Source organism: Cetorhinus maximus, chromosome 15 (assembly GCF_964194155.1).
Source record: "Cetorhinus maximus chromosome 15, sCetMax3.hap1.1, whole genome shotgun sequence".
NCBI classification, from domain to species: domain Eukaryota; kingdom Metazoa; phylum Chordata; class Chondrichthyes; order Lamniformes; family Cetorhinidae; genus Cetorhinus; species Cetorhinus maximus.
The window spans coordinates 40,203,186-40,223,052 of NC_135893.1; the positions used below are offsets into that span (position 1 = coordinate 40,203,186).

Here is a 19,867-nt window from a genome sequence, read left to right on the forward strand (position 1 = left end):
TTACATTAAAATCCACAGTACATCACAGCGCCTGCAGGAGTCATGTTCTGAGTTGTAAGCTTTGCTCACTGTAAGCAAGTTTCAAGAAATTTGTGTGTGTGTGCTGTGTATGGTTTCTTAATTGTTAATGTTAAGTTTATAAATGCCAAGTAATGTCCACCTAGTTTGTGGTAAGCACCATCAAGAGGTGAAGGAGCCAATAAGATCACAAAAACGAAAAAATTACCTCTTGGTGGTTAAAATGCATCAAAATGGACTGGTGTTAAATTTAATTAGAAAGCAGTTAACAACCTCCCCCATAAGATTAGAATCACACAGCACAGGAGACTGCCATTCGGACCAACAAGGCTTTGCTAGCTCTTTGAAAAAGTTATCCAATTAGTCTCACTCTCCTGCTCTTTTCCCCCAGTCCTGTCATTTACTTTTTCTTTTCAATTTTTTTATCCAATTCCCTTTTGAAAGTTATTATTGAATTTGCTTCAAAGGCCCTTACAAGCAGCACATTCCAGATTCTAACAACTCACTGTGCAAAAAGAATTTAATTCCCCTCTGGTTCTTTTGCCAAATACCTTAATAATTAGTTGGAAGTCATGTTTAATATTTATCACCTTCAAATCTGTTCTAACACAAGATTCATTCATTCATACCATCACTAGTGTCATGGTAATGAAGGAAAAACTCTGAATTGCATCCAGAAATATTGGGCTTTAAAAATGAGACCTGCGTTTTTAAAATGCACACAAGCCACTGGCTGGAATGCTGCAGGGTGACTCGCTAAGAGATAATGGAACCCCACCCTGATGCCAGACAAGGTACTTCTAAAGACATCCAGAAACTAATTGCTCCCTCCGGTAGAAACAATGGGACATAATGGGAAATGAGTATCATCTCATCAAGAAATCCTGTGAGCAATGGCCAGACAGATTTGTGAATTTGCTTCCCACTTAGAATATACAAAGGCGGGGTTAAAAGTGAGCTGACTCTGGGTGCTCTGAGAGAGACCAAGTGCTGGAAATTTGACTCAGAAGTAATAGCCACACACAGTACCCCTGAAAATTGCCATTTTGCAAGTATCCCGATCTCTCTCCACCTCTACCGAATTCAACACTACTGGAACCTCGAAACCGACTATTCGTCTGCCGGAGTCAATTCTACTGGAATCTCAAATCGCAATGGCTGCTATGCTCAATCACCTACTCCCCACAAGTCAAGGACTGTTCCGTATAAATCTTGTTACGACCAACAGAAGTGGGGCGGGGGGTGGGGGTGGAGGTGGATGTGCTGAATAAAGATGGGGAGCCAGTTCATCCCTGCTCACCCAGGGCATAACAATTTGGGGATGTCCCAGCCAGAGAGTAACAATTTGAGGGGTATCGCTTGGATCAACAACTTTGGGGAACCTCACCTGGGGGCGGGTTGTAACAAATTGGGGGCACATCCAGAGTTTGAATAAATTGGAGGCACTGCTGGGATTTGAACAAACTGGGGGCTCGGAGTCTGGAGTTTTTCCCACGGTTGAATCAAGTGAATTAGAGTGCGGAAAGACAATTGTCCTTTTGAAATCAATTTTTTAGAAACTGCAAAACGACTTTCTTGAGTCTATACTACTGAAGTGTTAAAATATCCACTTTTGATGCCATTACCTTTCTAGCAGAACCAGAAGCAGTTACATTTGAGGATCTAAAAGTTCTGTCCATCGAACAGTTTAAAGAGTTAGGGAGGAGTTTAGGATTAGAATTTCGGCCAAAGGCCAGAAAACCTGAAATTTTAAAAGGGGCGGCCAATGGTCTACAGATGAACATTGAGGATGATGAGGATGATTGAGGAGAAATTGAGGATAGCATACCAGTAGAGAGGTTAAAATTGGAGGAATGAAAATTATAATTTCAGGAGAGAGAAAAGGAAAGGGAATTTCGGGAAAGGGTGTGAAGGGAGGAGGGAGAATTTCAGGAGAGAGATAAAGAGGGAGGAAAGGGAGTTTCAACTAAAATAGCTTGAACTGAGGAGCAGGGATCCCGCTGGGTCCCTTGAAGATAGCAGTAGCTCGGACTTAAGGATTGAGGCAGTCCAGCTTGCTCATCTAATCCCTAAGTTTGATGAAGCAGAGGTGGAAGCCTTCTTTATATCTTTCGAGCAGTCAGCACAGCAATTACAGTGGCCAGTCCAACAGTGGTCCCTATTACTGCAGAGTAAGCTTTCGGGGAAGGCCCACGAGGTTTACTTCCTCCTGCCTGAGAAAAGTGTGACTAACTGTGAGGCAGTAAAAAGCTCCCCAGTTGTGCTCATGCCCAAGCAGGATGGCACCACAAGGTTTATTCCTGGCCTTCAGCCACTTTGAGATATATGTCCAAAATGAGTACAGAGAGGCCACAGTCCAAACCGACCACAATCTGTTAACTTTTGTTGAAAGGTTTAAGGTCCAGAATGCCTGGTTATCCAGTTGGAGTTTGTTCCTCCAGCCATAGCACTTAAAAATCACCCACATTCCTGGGAAATCAAATGTGATTGCGAATGTCCTATCCAGAACTTAAAGGAGCCGGGTTAAAACCAGTAAAGATACATTGAGCATTGCTAGAAGAACGAATGTGTGTATGAGAGTGTTTTGTTGTTTATACGTTTTTCCCTTTTTTGTAACGAAATGAGAATGAATCTCATTTCATTCCAGCGAGAAGGGGAAGTGTCATGACAATGAAGGAAAAACACCGAATTGCATCCGGAAATATTGGACTTTAAAAATAAGACCTGAGTTTTTAAAATGCACACAAGCCACTGGCTCGAATGCTGCAGGGTGACTCCCTTAGAGGTAATGGAACCCCACCCTGTTGCCAGACAAGGTACTTCTAAAGGCATCTAGAAACTAATTGCTCCTTCCAGTAGAGACAATGGGACACAACGGGAGATGAGTATCATCTCATCAAGAAATCCTTTCAGCAATGCCCAGACAGAGTTGTGAATTTGCTTTCCACTTGGAGTATACAAAGGTGAGATTAAAAGTGAGCTGAAAAGTTGGTGGGTGTTCTGAGAGAGAGCAAGTGCTGGAAGTTTGACTCAGAAGTAACAGCCACACACACTACCCCTGCAAATAGTCATTTTTGCAGATATCTCGATCTCTCTCCCTCTCTACCGAATTCAACACTACTGGGACCTCGAAACCAACTATTCATCTACCGGAGTCTATTTGACAGGAATCTTGAATCGCAACAACTGCTTTGCTCAATCACCTACTCCCCATGAGTCAAGGACTGTTCCGTATACCTTTTTTAATATATATATAATATATATACATATATATATTCACTTACTTCAAGTTAAATTCTTACTTTTAACCTGTATGGCCGGATATACATCTGTTTTATCCTTTCGCGTCTTTAGTAGTTAATAAACTTACTTTTACCTTTAACTCAAGAAATTCTGATCAGTTTGGCTCCTTCAAAACCAGAACAATTGGGGGTCTGGGAAAAAGGTATCCACAAAAGGTATCCTTTTTAGATTAAATCTTGTAGCGATCAACAGAAGTTGGGGGGGGTGGGGATGCGCGGGCGTGCTGCTGAATAAAGACAGGGAATCAGTTCATCCCTCCTCACCCAGGACATAACAAATTGGGGGTGTCCCAGCCAGGCGGTGACGATTTGACGGGGTCTCGCCTGGATCAACAACTTTGGGGAACCTCACCTGGGGGTGGGTCATAACAGTAGCAATCCTGGGGTTGTCAGGAGTCCCATGAAACCGTGAAGTATTCATAATGTTTCTTGACTGAATTTCAAGCTACACATGGATGGCCCAGAGTTTTCTCAGAGTTGCTCCTGCTCTTTAGCTGCATCGTCACTGGCACTTTACCATGGGAGCAGCTCGAAGAAAATTTATAGTTGGAAACATCTGTACAATGCACAGAAAGTATGTTCATCTGTATATCGAGTTATGTCTGTTCATGAAACAACTGCCACTCTAGTACTTACTTCTGGTAACGACTCCTTCCAGGCGAATGATGTTAGGATGGTCAAATTGCCCCATGATGCTGGCCTCACTCAGGAAGTCCCGTCTCTGTTTTTCTGTGTATCCTGATTTGAGTGTTTTTAAAGCCACAGGGATCTCTCGCTTCGCCGGCAGCTTCAGGCGGCCATAGCACACCTCTCCAAATTCGCCTGCACAACAACAAAGCAGTAAAAGCAAGAGACCAACAGTGGTAGAATTTCATCCTGGGCATCAGTGCTAAATGGCTGGTATCACATCGAAAGTCTGTTATACCACTATTGAAGTCAATGGAACTGACTATTGGGCAGTGAATATAAAAATACCCTTTATCTACCATCCAAAATGAAGTTTTACCCACTGAAACCCTGAGAGCAGCTCGGGATGGCCAATAGACACTGCCTTCTCAATGTCACCCATGTCCCAACAATAGACTCGCACATGAAACTTCAAAGGAGCTCCTCTGATAATCATAGCTGTTGCTAGAATAAAATAAACTTCTCACCTGAGCCAATAACCTTTTCAATTTTTATCCGTGACGCCTCTATTTCTCTGGCAAATTCGCGGACTGCTTGGCCTGGGTCTTCGTAGGTGTGAGGGTCGACATAAATCTTTGGGTCTGGGAATCTGACTGTAGAAACAAAGAGATAACACTCTGTGTGATAGTATTTTAAACATTAAAATAAAGTGAGAATGCTCACTGGAATAATTTGGTAAAGTTAGAGGAAAATTTGCTTTGAGATTCAAGCTTCAAAAGTGAACGGAACAATGAATCTCAATTATTAACTCTGAAGACAAATTAGAAGAGCCATCCAACTCAAACTATGTAGATATAACATAGAAGGGTAAAATCAATGATCTTCACTCTCATTTATCCTGATCTGCTCTTATAGCTCTTCCGGTACAGCTCAACATTGCAAATGAAGGGACATAGAAACAGGACTAGGCCATTCAGCCCCTCGAGCCTGCTCCATCAATCAATACGATCATGGCTGATCATCCACTTCAATGCCTTTTACCCACACTATTCCCATAACCATTTATGTCATTAGTATTTAGAAATCTATCAGTCAATATCTGCTTTAAACATACTCAATGACTGAGCTTCCACACTCCTCTGGAGTAAGAGGATTCCAAAGATTCACAATGCGCTGAGTAAAAAAAAAATTCTCCTCATCTTGGTCCTAAGTGGCTCCCCCCTTATTGTGAAATTGTGTCCCCTGGTGCTCGACTCCCCAACCAGGGCAAACATCTTACATGCATCCATCTACCCTGTCTATCCATTTTAGTATTTTGTAGGTTTCAATGAGATCATCTCTCATTCTTTGAAACTCTAGAGAATATAGGCCCAGTTTCCCCAATCTCTCTTCATAGGGTAGTCCTGCCATCCTGGGAACAAGTCTGGTGAACCTTCATTGCAGTCCTTCTATGGCAATAATGCCCTTCCTAAGGCAAGGGGACCAAAACTGCACACAGTACTCCAGGTGCAGTCTAACCAATGTTCCATACAATTGAAGCAAGACTTCACTACTCCTGTACTCAAATCCTCTTGCGATAAAGGCAAACATTCCATTAGCTTTCCTAATTGCTTGCTGCACCTGCATGTTGGCTTTCGGTGACTTATTGACAAGGACGTCCAGGTCCCTTTGTACATCTACACTTTTTAATCTCTTATCATTTAAGAAATACTCTGCGCATCCGTTCCTCCCACCAAATTGGATAACGTCACATATTTCCACATTATATTCCATCTGCCATGTTCTCACCTGCTCATTGGGCAGAATTTTGCCGTTGGCGAGCAGGGGGCGGGGCCCGCTTGCCGACGTATAAAATGCCGCAGGATAACATCGGGCAGAACACCCGACGTCATCCCGCCCCATTTAAATTTTCAGGAAGGCGGGGGCGCAGCAAAATCAGCTGCGGGCCCATCGATCTGTCAATGGCCAATTGAGGCACTGACAGGATCATTTAAAAAATTAAAGGACCTGCCCGTCCAACCTTAAGGTTGGCGGGCAGGCCAGGAGCCCTGGTGACAAATAGAGAAAACATGAAACCTCATCCATAGGCGGGATAAGGTTTCATGCCGGGTGTTAAAAATTTTAATGAAGTTAATTTGTAAATTATGAACATGTCCCATCTCATGTGACATTGTCACATGAGGGGGACATGTTAGGGAATTTTTTTTTCTATTTTTAATATTGTTCAAAGTGGAAGTGATCTCCCTGAGGCTGCACTTAGCCTCAGGGAGATGTGCGCTCTTTCATGCGCAAGCACGAAAGAGCGCACTCTCGCAGTTGGGGAATTCCCCCCCCCGCCCGCACATAGCGCTTCCTGCCGGACGTCACACTGGGTGGGCCTTAACTGGCCCACCCACGTAAAATGGCGCTATGGCCTGCTTTGCTGGCGGGATTGGCTTGCCGCCTGCCGGAGATTGGGTCGGGCCCGCCCGCCCGCCAAACATAAAATTCTGCCCATTAAGTCGGTCCAAATCCCCTTGAAGCTGCTTTGCATCTTCCTCACAACACAAATTCCCACCTAGCTTTGTGTCATCCGCAAACTAGTGAGTGTTACACTTGGGGAGAATTTTCTCTCCGTCAGGCAGGCGGTTCAGGAGTGGGCACAGGCTGGCGCGTAGCCGCCATTTTGCACAGGCAGGCCGATTAAGGCCCGCCCAGCGTGACGCACACCCGGAAGTACTTAGTGTTACCTGCGCGGGCGGGGGGACGAGGGAGAGTTGGGGCCTGTGCTCTTTTGCACATGTGTGTGAAAGAGCGCAGAAATCTCCCTGTGGCACAGAGCTGTCTCAGGGAGATTAGTATGATTTGGAAAACTTGAAAAAAAGAATTAAAAAAATTATTCACACATGCCCCCTCATGTGACAGTGTCAGATGAGCTGGGGCATGTCAATGAATTTTACTAAAAAATTTTATTACATTTATAAACCCTTTATGAAACCTCAACTCGCCTGTGGATGAGGTTCCATGAAAAATGCAAAGGTGCCTGGGCTCTTTGCCTGCCCGCCAACCTTAAGGTTGAACGGGCAGCCCTGTTAATTATTTCAATTGGTTATTAAATGGCCTTAATAGGCTTTTGACAGTTTGGCGGGCGCACAGATGACTCTGGTGCATTCCCACCGACCTGAAGATCGGAATGACACGCGGTGACGTTGGGACGCACGCCTGACGTCACCACGCGTCATTTTACATGTCGGTGAGCTGGGCCTGTCCCCACACACTGACCAGAAGATTCAGGCCCTGGTCTCCACATCCAAATGATTAATATATATTGTGAACAGCTGGGGCCTGAGTACTGATCCCTGTGGTACCCCGCTAGTCACAGCCTGCCAATGCAAGAATGACCGTTTATTCCTACTTTCTGTTTTCTGCCTGTTAGCTAATCCTTAATCCATGCCAGTATATAGCCTCCTATCCCATGTGCTTTAATTTTGTCAATCAATCTCCTGTGGGGAACTTTATCAAAAGCCTTTTGAAAATCCAAGTAGACTACATCCATCGACTCCCCTTCAGCAATCCCATTCGTAACATCCTCAAAAACTCCAATAGGTTTGTCAAACATGATTTGCCATTCGCAAATCCATGTTGACTCTGCCCAATCAGATCATGATTGGAGTTGATTTTGCCTGAGAGAGTGACTGTGACAAGTCAACAGAACTATTGAACATACAAGAGAAGAAGAACAAAGCAATCAGTGTGGCAAGCCCATTCCTCCCTGCCTTAGTCAACAAGAGGCAATTGTTCACTTGCCACCAGATGAACTGCCCAACTGAAGTAATGAAGTCTTAACCATTTCAAGCATTATACTGAGTTCACTAGTTTGGAGATGTGAGCAATGAACAGCTTATTCATAGAGTCCTAAGGACAAGGGATATGGATCAATGGTGGAGATGTGGAGTAAAGTTACAAATCCATCAGGAACTGATTGAATGGAGAACAAACTCAATGGGCTAAATTGCCTTCTATGTGCAAAGGATAAAGTTGATCGTTCAGAGGCTGATATTCACTTAAAACTATAGTGGGGCAGAGAGGATTAGACAAGCAAAGGTTTAAAAGTTAATTAAAATGTATAAAAAATAGTTTTTAAAATAAATAGGGTATAGCATATTAAATACTACACCTGACAGATTATTGTTTAGAGTACTGTGCCCAGTTATTAGATACTCTACTTAAGGAAAGGTGTCAAGGGCATAGAGAGGGCAGAATTTAATCCAGCCCTTGGCATTGGCTTGTGAGACAGGAGAGGGTGAGGACATAGAATCAGGAAGGCAGATGAAGGATGGAGTGCCCATTGACATAGAACCACAGAAAAGTTATGGCATAGGAAGAGGCCATTTAACCCACTGTGTCTGCACCAGCCAAAAAAGAGAAAAAAAAGCAACTAGCTGCTCATTTTAATCCCAATTTCCAGCACCTGGTCTGTAGCCTTTCAGGTCACAGCATTTCAGGTGCTGATCCAGGTACCTTTTAAATAAGTTGAGCATTTCAGCTTCAACCACCAAACCAAGCAGAGAATTCCAGATGCCCACCACCCTCTGGGTGAAAAAGTTATTCCTCATATCCCTCCTAATCCTTCTACTAACCATCTTCCCGGCACTGTCCAATTGGCTCAGGGATGAGGAAGGTCGGAGTTAGCCTTCTCCAACCAGAGGCCAATTGAGTCTCGTAAGTGGCCAATTAAAGGCTTCAACATGCTGCTGCTGGCAGAATGGCAGTGACACGGGTGATTCACACGGTGTGGGGAGGCTTAGGTCTAAACTGTCCTTACTTCAGTACCAGACGTCCTTCTCCAGTGTTTCTGTCTTTCGTGTCTTGTTTCACTACAGCTTTAGTTTGGGACAAACATAACAGGGTTGTGATTTCATTGGATAATACATTCAACATTATCCTATTTCTGTCTGCTGGAGGTATCGGAATAGGGTTTTGATCCCTAGTAAAGTATTTATGTGAGTTGCTTAATTGAAAGACTTGGCCTATTCTGACAGCGTCTGCCATTTTGTCAGGTCCTAACCTTGTTTAAGATTTTAAGGTAAATTTTATAGAAAATATTTAACCTCAATAGTATATTGAGGGAATTTGTGATTTAAGCCCTACAAGGCTTGATAAGGGCACATGCTCTCTCTTGAGACTTAAATGTGGTTCTTATTATCACTGTCAGTAAAACAATCCTTTTATACTAAATCTAAAAGATGTATTTAGATATTCTGTACAAAACTCAGAAACACGTTGGGTTCCACACTGTGAAGTACTACAATCCTAGCCTCCTTTTGGGACAATCTCAGTGTCTCAGTTAACTCCTCTCAACTTTAGGTTGGGAAAGTCAGGTCCCAAAGATGCTTAAATGGGTCTAAAGAATTGATCTCTCTCTCCCAAAAGGAAAAGAGCCAGTAAAGATCATTGCCTTCTTCCAGGAGCATTTTTAATAAATTAAAGTCAGATTATAATTTTCCTGGATATTATAAGAGAGTGGGTAAAAACTCCTTAGTAAATATTTCCCCACTAAAGGGACTACAGAGTCAGGTTTTCAAGTTAGTGATACAGAAGACTATGTGAGACACTAGTTCTAAAGTATATAAAAGTTTACTAAAGAATCAAACATACAATTTAATGTCTAGGTAGAAACAAGAAATCACAATATTATAAAGATTTAGAATAAGGAGAAATGGGAGTCTTATTTCTAATAGAGAATTCAATTTTAAATTTTAATTGTAACAATAAAAATATTGTCATGAAAAGCCAATTACTGTCACAAATTACGTGCATATTGAACTTTTTAGGGAAGACTTGTGTGTTTTTAAAGAAATACAAGCAAGGAAATTGAGCAAAAGATGGCTGATAATGTAAAGTGACCACTTTCTGGAAAATTCCTATGTGGATTATACTGACAGACCTGTCCTGAGAGAACTTGGAATATCACACCTGAAAAGGTGTCATGGCCTTCTTCAAGCAGAGACACTTGAAAAGGGATATAAGAAAGATGCAAAAGACTGAACTTTAATCTCATGTAGTTATGGAAACAAAAAACTGATTTGCACGTCTAAGCAGTCACCCAAAAATCCAACTCCTATTGATTTATATCTCAGAATGTGTAAATAGTTCTAATATGAATGCAAGATGACTATTTCCTCTCCTGGAATACACAGGAAAGTAGAAGGGTTAAAAAGCTAGCTGTAGAGCAGTGCAGTGTGTGCTGGTGTGCTGTGAGAGTGACAGCACAAGAAGACCAACTAGTTACCCCTGCAGTTGCAGGCAAAATCTCTCTTTCTCTCCCTCTCTCTCTCTCTTTCTCTCTCTGTTGCTGGAGGCGAGGCTCAGCAGAAGCCACAGTGAGAAAGGAAACAGGACAGCCTCTTGCGCTACCCTGCAGAACCAAGTGTCTCCAAACCAAGTGCGAAACTGCTAAAGTCAACTCCACTGGAATCACCCAACTTAATGGCCACAACATACTGCCATCAATACCTCACGGACAAGCCAAAATCTGAATTGTATATTTTTTAAAGCTTTTATTTGGACTCTTAACTTCTCATTTCTGATCTGTGTGTATGTGCATTGCGTTTTTAATAACAAATAAACTTACTCTTTCTTTGACACAAGGAAGCCTAGTTAAATTGGCTCCTTCTAAAAAATTAATTACATCTGGACTGGGAAAGGGTATCCACAGGGGGGAAGGGATCTCTTTTAAATTAAACTTGTTGCGGCCAACCGAGGGGGTTGAATAAGGAAGGGGAGCCAGCTCATTCCTCCTCACCCGGTAGCACACCAAAATTGGGTTCCCATTCGGGAAGTTAACAAATTGGGGGAACTCTGCCCCTCCCCCACCCCAGGAACCGGTCGTAACAATATTCTAAGTAAGATATCCATCAAATATTCAAGAAAGGTTACGTGCGGGATGCAGTGAGAGGCGCCTAAACACGTTAAACAAAGCTGCTTTATTCAGTTTATTCCTGGATAATTATGGCATTTTTTGAGATTTTATAATTAATCTCTTGCACATAGGGGTGGTTTCTTAATTGTACAAGGCTCCTCCTTTTTATCCTCCACATTTGGTTTTGATTATACTTAATTCCCATGAAAAAAAACACACTGTAATCCCAAAGAAATGTATTTAACTGTCCAATTCTGTGTGGGTCATGGGCCTCACACAGCCCAGGAAAGCCAACCTTGCTGAATTGTATATGCGTGTTCAACTTTTTCCTTAGGCAGAGATATGTTTTATATAATTAAAATATGACTCTGAATTTGAAAATTACCTATCTGAATGTGGTTTAGCTATCATCGTGCCAGTGTATAAAAACATTCATTGTGTACAGTTTTTTGGGTGTGCACCTTTTTATCAGTGAATCCATATTACAGTAAGGTCTTGTCTTTCGTGAACTGTTTTGACCAGTTCTTGAAAAGAATAAACCCTTTTTTAAAGTTTTGTGAGTTTTATAGGAAAATAACACTTTTACCCGAATAACCCTACATAATGACCATATTTCCTTACACGGATTCTTTCACACCCTGCAGGTGGGGGTTGTCTTCCTGATTTGGCACCCTGTGGTCCACAGAGGCCACCCCCAGCAGCAGCCCTGCACCACCCCCCATCCATGGAACCAGCCACTCCTGCCCTCGCCATCAATGCCCCCCCTTGCCATGGCCTGCCTGACTGGTACCAGTGAGCCCAACCCCACTCACCTGCATGCCAGGGTCTGCTCCACTGTTGCTGCTCCTTTGACCAGGTGCAGTCCCAGCAGTGGCCACCACTCCCAGTGGTACTGCTGGGACTGAAGACCTGCTGGCCCTCCAATTGGCCAGCATCTCTTGGAGGCAGGATCTCAGTCCTTAAAGGGCCAGGAGCCCCAACGCCAGGCAATTAATTGTCTGAAGGACACAGGATCTGGTCAGGATGCCCAGAAACCACCGAGGCACAGAGGGAGTGCGACAAAGGTTCACCAGACTGATTCCTGAGATGGTGCGATTGTCCTATGAGGAGAAATTGAGCAGACTGGGCCTGTATTCACTAGAGTTTAGAAGAATGATAGGTGGTCTCATTGAAGCATACAAAGTTCTTACTGGGCTTGATGAGGTAGATACAGGAAGGATGTTCCCCCTGCTTGGGGGTTGGGTCTAGCAACAGGGAACATAGTCTCAGAATAAGGGGTAGGCCATTTAGAACTGAAATGAGGAAGAATTTCTTCACTCAGAGGGTGGTGAATATTTGGAATTTTCTATCCCAGAGGGCTGTGGAGGCTCAGTCATTGAGTATATTCAAGACAGAAATTGATAGGTTTCTAGATATTTAGATATTGAGGGTTATGGGGATGGTGTAGGAAATGGTGTTGAGGTAGGAGATTAGTCATGATCTATTTGAATGGAGGAGGAGGCTCAAGGGGCCGAATGGACTATTCTTGCTTCTGTTTCCAAAGTTCCCATGCCCCTGCCTTTCTGGCCCACTGATAGGAGCAGGACCGCCAGCTCTAAACTCAGCCCAGGGTGTGAAGAAGAGCATCACTAAAACTGGGGGATTTTCAGAGGCAGGAAAAGCTGACACATGATGAATGGCCCATTGGGGTGATGCAGTAGGGCTTCCAATGCATGTGGAACTAAAGGACCAGCCAGAGCACATACTGCCTTCTGGACGGGAGTGGTTAACACAAGCACATGAAACACACATATTTTTGAACAGCCACTGAATTTAAGTAGGCCAGCATCATAGTTAAATCCAAACCTGTCTTCATCTGGCATTGACACACATTTTCATTTAGGACTCATCAGACAGTTAAAAAGGACAGGAGCCATTGGCTGACTTTTATCCTCTACTTTGCCGAGAGCTACTGAGCCTAATTACAGCATCTCCACTGCCACATTTGCTGAGATCAGCCAACTGATCACATCAGGGGTCAGGCCTGGGAACTTCCTGACCTGTATGGTTGAACATTGTGCCATAATTGAGTTTATCAAAGTGTTTTGTCTGTTTAATCGTTCAATTTCTCTCAGTTTTTTTTCCCTACAGGTTGAAGAAAATCAAATTTGCCAGGATGCCTCTTTCCTGCAAAGGACAAGAGCTAATCAAGGACTTAATGATTTCTCAACAATTTCAGCCCTTTCATTGTTTGAACACACCGTATCTGAGGGAAGACTTTATACTGGAGTTATTACATGGCCCTTAGTGTACATTTTTAAAACAAGGGTTGATGGCATATGAAGTGCGGTCTAGATTGCAAGATACACTCTCTTCTATATTGGTCCACAGCTCTTGGGGTAGAGAATTTCAAAGATTCATAGCCCTCTAAGTGAAGAAATTTCTCCTCATCTCAGGCATAAAAGACTGACCCCTTATTCTGAGACTATGACTCCTAGTTCTACCTCCAGACAGGGGAAACAACCTCTCAGCATCTATGCTGTCAAATCTCTTCAGAATCTTAGATGCTTCAATGAGATCACCTTTAAGCTCCAGAAAGCTTAGACCCATTCTGCTCAATCTCCCCTGATTGGACAGCCCTTTCATCCCAGAAATCGATCTAACAAAACTTTACTGCACTCACTCTTAGGTAAGGAAACCAAATCTGCATGCAGTATTCCAGGTCTCAACAAAACCTGATATAACTGCAGCAATCCCTGCCTCGCTCTAATACTCTAACCGTCTTGCAATAAAGGCTAACATACCATTTGCCTTCCTAATTGCTTGTTGTACCTGCATGTTAATTTTCTGTGTTTAAGGCTGAGGCCTTGGGCAGAATTTTGCCGTCGGCGAGCAGGGGGCGGGGTCTGCTCGCCGACGCGAAAATGACGCGGGATGACGTCATCCCGCCCCATTTAAATATTCAGGAAGGCAGGGGGACAGCGCGGTCAGCTGTCCGCCCACCAACCTGTCAATGGCCAATTGAGGCTATTGACAGGATGATCAAGGCAATTAAAGGACCTGCCCGACCAACCTTAAGGCTGGTGGGCAGGCCAGGAGCCCCGGCGGCATTCTGAAAAAACATGAAACCTCATCCACTGGCGGGATGAGGTTTCATGTCGGTTTTAAAAAACTTTAATAAAGTTTTTGTGATATTTATTAACATGTCCCATCTCGTGTGACATTGTCACATGAGGGGGACATGGTAATGATTTTTTTATTTTTATATTTTTACAGTTTAAAAAACTTTCAGCGATCTCCCTGAGGCAGCACTTTGCCTCAGGGAGATGTGCCCTCTTTCGTGCGCATGCACGAAAGAGCGCACTCTCGCATTTGGGAAATCCCCCTTGCCCGCACAGGGAGCGCATAGCGCTTCCTGGTGGACGTCACGCTGGGTGGGCCTTAATTGTCCCGCCCACTTAAAATGGCGGCAGGGCCCGTTTCGGTGGCGGCGATTGGCTGCCTGCCCGCCACCGGGTCGGTCGGGCCCGCCCGCCTGTCAAGGGCAAAATTCTGCCCATTGTCTTTCTGGTAAAACATTAAACCGAGGCTCTGTCTGCCCTTTCAAGTGGGTACCATGCCACTATTTGAAGAACTAGGGGCATTCTCCTGATATCCTGGCCAACATCTACCCCAAACAACATCTAGTTAGTTATCTCATTCCTGTTTGTGGAACCTTGCTGTGCAAATATTTGCTGCTATGTTTGCCTACATCATGACAACGACTAACATTCGATTGGCTGTAAGGTGCTTTGTGATGTCATGAAAAGACATGGGGAGGAATTTGGGGGCAGGGCCGTAAAATGCGGCGAGTCGTTCATAAGCCCATTGCCTTTGGCGGGACCAGAAAATCCCAGAGGCAGGAGGGGCTGTAAAATTCCACCTATGATATACGCTATATGAATGCAAGCTTTTTCTGGAATGATTCCAGAATTTTTGCTTCCACTCTTCTCTCTGGAAACCATTTCAGGTGTTAATGAAAAAATAGCTTGCTTTTATATAGCCCTCTTCATGAGCTTAGAAAGTCTAAAAATGTTTTACAGCCAATGAAGTATTTTAGAAGAATAATTACTGTTGCAGTTAGGGTATAATATGTATGTGAAGCAATGTGTTCGAGCTTCAGTCCTGAACTTGCTCTTTATTTGCTTGTGTTTATGTCTCCCTTGTCCTGTAGTCATGGTTTAATAGTTCTGTGGATTTCTATGTTCTCAATATCCTGCAGCGACCTATGACATTAGTAGAAGAAATCAAAAAGTTGGGGAATATTTACAGCATTTTCTAAATTGAAAGAAATAATATACACAAGGCAACTCGTTCCCCATGGTCTCATTTCTACTTTATTGAATGATATTGCTTCTGGTACTTACGGTGTCCATTTTGATAATACATCTTCTCTTCATCAGGATCCTGAAATGCTTTACTGTACCCACACCTTCTGTAAGAAAAATACATGTCAGTAAAGCCACAGTTACAGCCAGAGGGAGCATAGAAGGGTTTCCTACATGTAACATGTGAGAGGATTTCAAGATCTCCTTTGTGACTCTCACATACTCCGTGGCAATGATATGATGATTGAACAAGTCTCGAATTCTACTGGTCATTTTCAACAGTGACTAGTTTTCTATTAAAAAGTTTTCTGACTCTCCTTAATTGAAAAAAAGAATCTCACATCAAAGATAGCAAATACACATCACAAAAAAGGAAAAGAGTAATCAGCCTTGTCACTGGCCTTCTCCCTCCACCCAGTTCCATGCAAAATAAATATAATCTTCATTCATTGAATTGCTTTAGGTAGATCTCAGCTGGATGTGTACCCTGTACCTGAACTGGATTGATGGACACAGGGGTGAATTTCTATCATTGCCGCAGGGGCATTATTCTGTTGAAGCATATCACTGGCCATTATAGAACTTGTCCAATTTTTATTTTACTCAGCCATATATCTATCATGTTGTTATCATGATATAAAGGCACCAATCACTCATAAGGGATTGGGTAAACACATAGGTCCATTTATTTAGACTCGGCTTATGGAAACATATATACATGGATAGAAAACGTGAAAAAATAACACGTGTGCTGTGTTCTGCTCTCAGGCCAAAGTGAAACTGAGACAGGTCACATGACAACTTCCCTTCTGGTGACAGCGTGCTGTTATCCCTTAAAGGGACATTACAACAATATCCACTGTGTAAGGCACTTCTTAAATTCAGGCAGTTATCTTATCAGACTTGTGTCAGTCAACCTATACAAATTCCTTGTATTGTGACTAGGCTAAGGAATATATCAGTCATAAGGCTGGGTTCAATATTGCTGCACATTTCTACATCTCTAGCAGAATATATTGGTGTAATGGCAAAGTTGCAGAACTAATAATCCAAAGCCCCAGGCTAATGCTCTGGGGGCAAGGGTTCAAGTCCCACCACAGCAACTGATGTTGGAATTTAAATTCAATCAATAAAATCTGGAATTGAAAGCTAGTCTCAGTCATGGTGACCATGAAACTATCATCGATTGTCCTCTTCTAGGTGGTGTGCCCTGGTGACCTATTTCTTCTGCCAGGTGCATGGCCTGAAATATGACATGCAGCTCCTGTTTGTAGACCTGAGGGGTGTTCGTGGCTCCTGGTAGGCGTTGCTCATCTTTAACCAGGGCCTGATCAAATTCTGGAGCATGTTCACCTTGTGACAGCTCTCTGCTGTCAGGATCATTGGCTATTGTCAGAGAGCCCTGCTCAGGAATCCGCCCCTCCACCGTTTCAGGTGGTTGGTGGAGAGGAGGGCTGTGGCTGCTGGGGTGACCAGGATTGGGGACATGCTGGGTGGTGGAGCAGTGGGCTGGATGCTTCCTCAAGAGTTGGTTCATCACACGTCAGTGGATGTCCAGTTTGCGGGCAATGCCATCCATGACCTTAGAACGGTTGTGCTCAGTCCTGATTATATGCGAGGTCTCGAGGAGGCGCAGGTACGCGGTGGGCTCCCATCTGAGCACACCCCTGCTCAGACGGAATTCCACATTGGCCCCAAATCCCAAAAACTCCCTCAGAAGCCAGAGCCCCACAAACTGAGGCACCTCACAGAAATGCCCTCCGTGCCCTTTAGCACAGCGCGGAGAGGTTTCCTGTACGGGCCGCTGCTGCACACCCTTCACCTCCCTACCCTCGCCCGCCACCCAGACATGCCTTAGCATGCCCTGTTGCCATCCGGTGGTGGAGGTCCCCAGTGGAGGGCTTTCTACATGGGAGTCCTCCCCCTTAACATCAGGGCCCTGGGGTGGAGGGTGTTGCTCACAGCAGTACCATAGGATGTGTCAGAAACAGGCTCCCAAGATGCCAGTGTGGTTTGCGGCCTTGTGGAGTCCGTGGACCATGCATGTGTCAGTTGTTGTAGGCTGCACCCCCTTTTTAATTATTTTAAAAACCTGTTAGTTCTCTTTTGTTTACACTTCAGTCCCACGCTCTTGATCTTTGGGCATTCAGTGCAGAGGTGGGAGGGAGGGAGGAGGACCTCCTCATGATCCTGCTCCTGGGCCTGGCTAAATTAGCCATTAACAAGACCAGACAGCAGGGCATCAAGGGGATTGTCCGGCCCGACTGTCTGCCCCTCTTCTGCGGCTATGTTCACGGCTGGGTGTCCTCGGAGAGGGAGCATGATCGAGGCCTTCCATGCTCAGTGGGCACTGAGGGGGCTGGGGTGTTTTACTGACCCCTTTAACCACGTTTTAATTTGATATTTGTAAGTTTCCTTTAAGATTTTGCTTTTCTTTTTGCAGTATTCCTTTAAGGGGCTGCCTTTTAATTTGTCCTTCATTTTGTTGATTCAGTTTATTTGGTTTAACAAAAGAGTTATCATCGATTGTCATTAAAAACTCTTCTGCCCTTTGAAGAAGGAAATCTTTACTTTACCTGGCCTACGTACGACTTCAGATCCACAGCAATGTGATCGAGTCTGAACTACCCTTTGAAATGCAAGGGCCAAAGCAAGACGAGCAGTTCAAGGCCAATTAGCAAATGCTGGCCTTGCTGGCGATGCCCACATCCCATGAAAGAAATTTTTTAAAAATACAAAGAGATATAGCTTAAAACTGGCAGCTTGCTCCTGCACCAGGTAATTAATGCTAAGATCACTAATAGCATATACTCATACTCTTGTAATAGTTCAAGTACAAGGCGTCGGTATTGGAAATTTAAATCAGGAACCGATTAGGTTATGAACAGCCCTATACCTGGCATCAGGTTTACTTTCAGTCACTGTATTCAAGTTCTGGAGAGTTAGAAGCCACTGCTGATAAATACCTGGCTATAGTAATGGTGTACTCCCGGCACAAATACAGTCCTGGTTAAAGAAAGTTGCTGCAAGTTAGCCCTGCTGGAGCACTGCCTGATTGCATGCTTGGTGTAACTGGGTCAGTGATTATCACAAACAACAAAACACCCCTAAATAATCATTTGTCTTAAAGTGGACAGTGAGACAGGAAAAGAAATGTATTAAACATTTTACATTTAAATCAGGTTGGGATCGGTGGAACGATAGCATGTCAGTAAAATAGCCTGAGGGTAAAGTTAAACTTAAAAAGGGACAGGGAGAATAAGGAAGTGAGATTGAGACACGGCAAGTGAGAATACCATGAACAGTAAATGTTCTTTATTTCATATAAATTGTGATTAACTATTCCACATGCTTTGATAGCTTATCACTGTCATTTTTTCATTTTTGGATGAGTTGAAAAGAAGCCAATGCAGCAAGTTCCCTGAACATTCTGGCACTGTGGGGGTTTTCCTATCTAACTCTACAATATAACATAGACAGAAGCCCCCGTGTGTGGAAACTCAGTGTGACTGGGCTCTGCACTATGTCTGGAGATCTGCAGTGTTTTCAAGAGACTCTGGCCCACACATTTAAGGTAAAAAGTATCAAATACAGTAACATTTCACATCTCCTCCTGTATTTGAATAAATGCAATAACATTGCTTTTGCCTGTGTTTGTTGTTTCTTTTTTCCTCAAATTTCCACTCTGATTACCCACTCCCCCCCAAACACGGTATCTCCAGAATCCACTGACCTCCCTTAGTCGAACCCACATGATATACTGATCCAGAAAGCTAACTAGGGGGAGGGGAGCAGAATAATTTGAGTTATAGGCATCAGAAAGGAGGCAGCATCGTTCTCGGAGATTAGGGCAATACTTGTGACATCCGAATGCTCTACTTGTGATAATGCAGCCAACCTGTGTCCAATGGTTCGTGTGTGGTGTGATACTGAGCAACATAGATCTGGAAAGTCATTGGTTAAATCCTTGCTATGTGCTGAGTTAGCGGACCTTACTTAGAGCAGTGACTGAGTACTATAAGTTGCTTATAATCTTTTTGAGCCCCATGTTGGGCGCTATTGTTTTTAAACTTTGTTGCTTTCATCGTGATCCCCAGCTCTTCATTCCTCCAGCAGTGTCACCGCTCAAACGGAGTCTTTCTCCAGCCCACTTTGTTGGCCACGCTCAGTTGGCCACGCTCTCGCTTTTCACTCAGAAAGTTGTGAGCCTCCAACCCACATATCTATGCCACCACTAAACCTGCTACTGCCATCTCCGTAATATCACCCAAATCCACCTCCGCCTCAGCTCATCTACAGCTGAAACTCTCACCCAAGCCTTCATTATCTCTAGATTTAACTATCCCAATGCTTTCCTGACCAGTCTCCTATGAGCCAACTTAAGCTCATCTAAAACGCTGCTGCCTGTATCTTAAATTGCTCCGGGTCCCATTTATCCATCGCCCCATGCTCACTGACCTACAGCAGCTCCCGGTTCAGCAAGGCCTCGATTTCAAAATTCTCATCAGTTGTTTCACAAAACTTTCCATGATTTTACCCCCCTCCCCATCTTTGTGACCTCCACCAGCCCTATAACCCTCTGAGATCTCTGCACGCCACCAATTCTGGCCTCTTGCACATCCCTGATTTTAATCAATCTACCATTGAAAGTCATGCCTTCACTGTTGAGGCCC

The 19,867-nt window shown here is 43.8% G+C and overlaps 1 protein-coding gene across 2 annotated transcripts in view; it reads right to left on the reverse strand.

Moving 5' to 3' along the window:
• epha8 (eph receptor A8) overlaps positions 1–19,867 on the reverse strand; it is a 568,862-nt gene that overhangs the window by 112,676 nt on the left and 436,319 nt on the right. For both annotated transcript variants that reach the window (XM_078558294.1, XM_078558293.1), the window contains exons 9-11: positions 15,234–15,301; positions 4,475–4,600; positions 3,957–4,142 (exon numbers count right to left, since the gene is read on the reverse strand). In XM_078558294.1, coding sequence (XP_078414420.1) covers positions 3,957–4,142; positions 4,475–4,600; positions 15,234–15,301 — 380 coding nt within the window. The remainder of the gene's footprint in view (positions 1–3,956; positions 4,143–4,474; positions 4,601–15,233; positions 15,302–19,867) is intronic.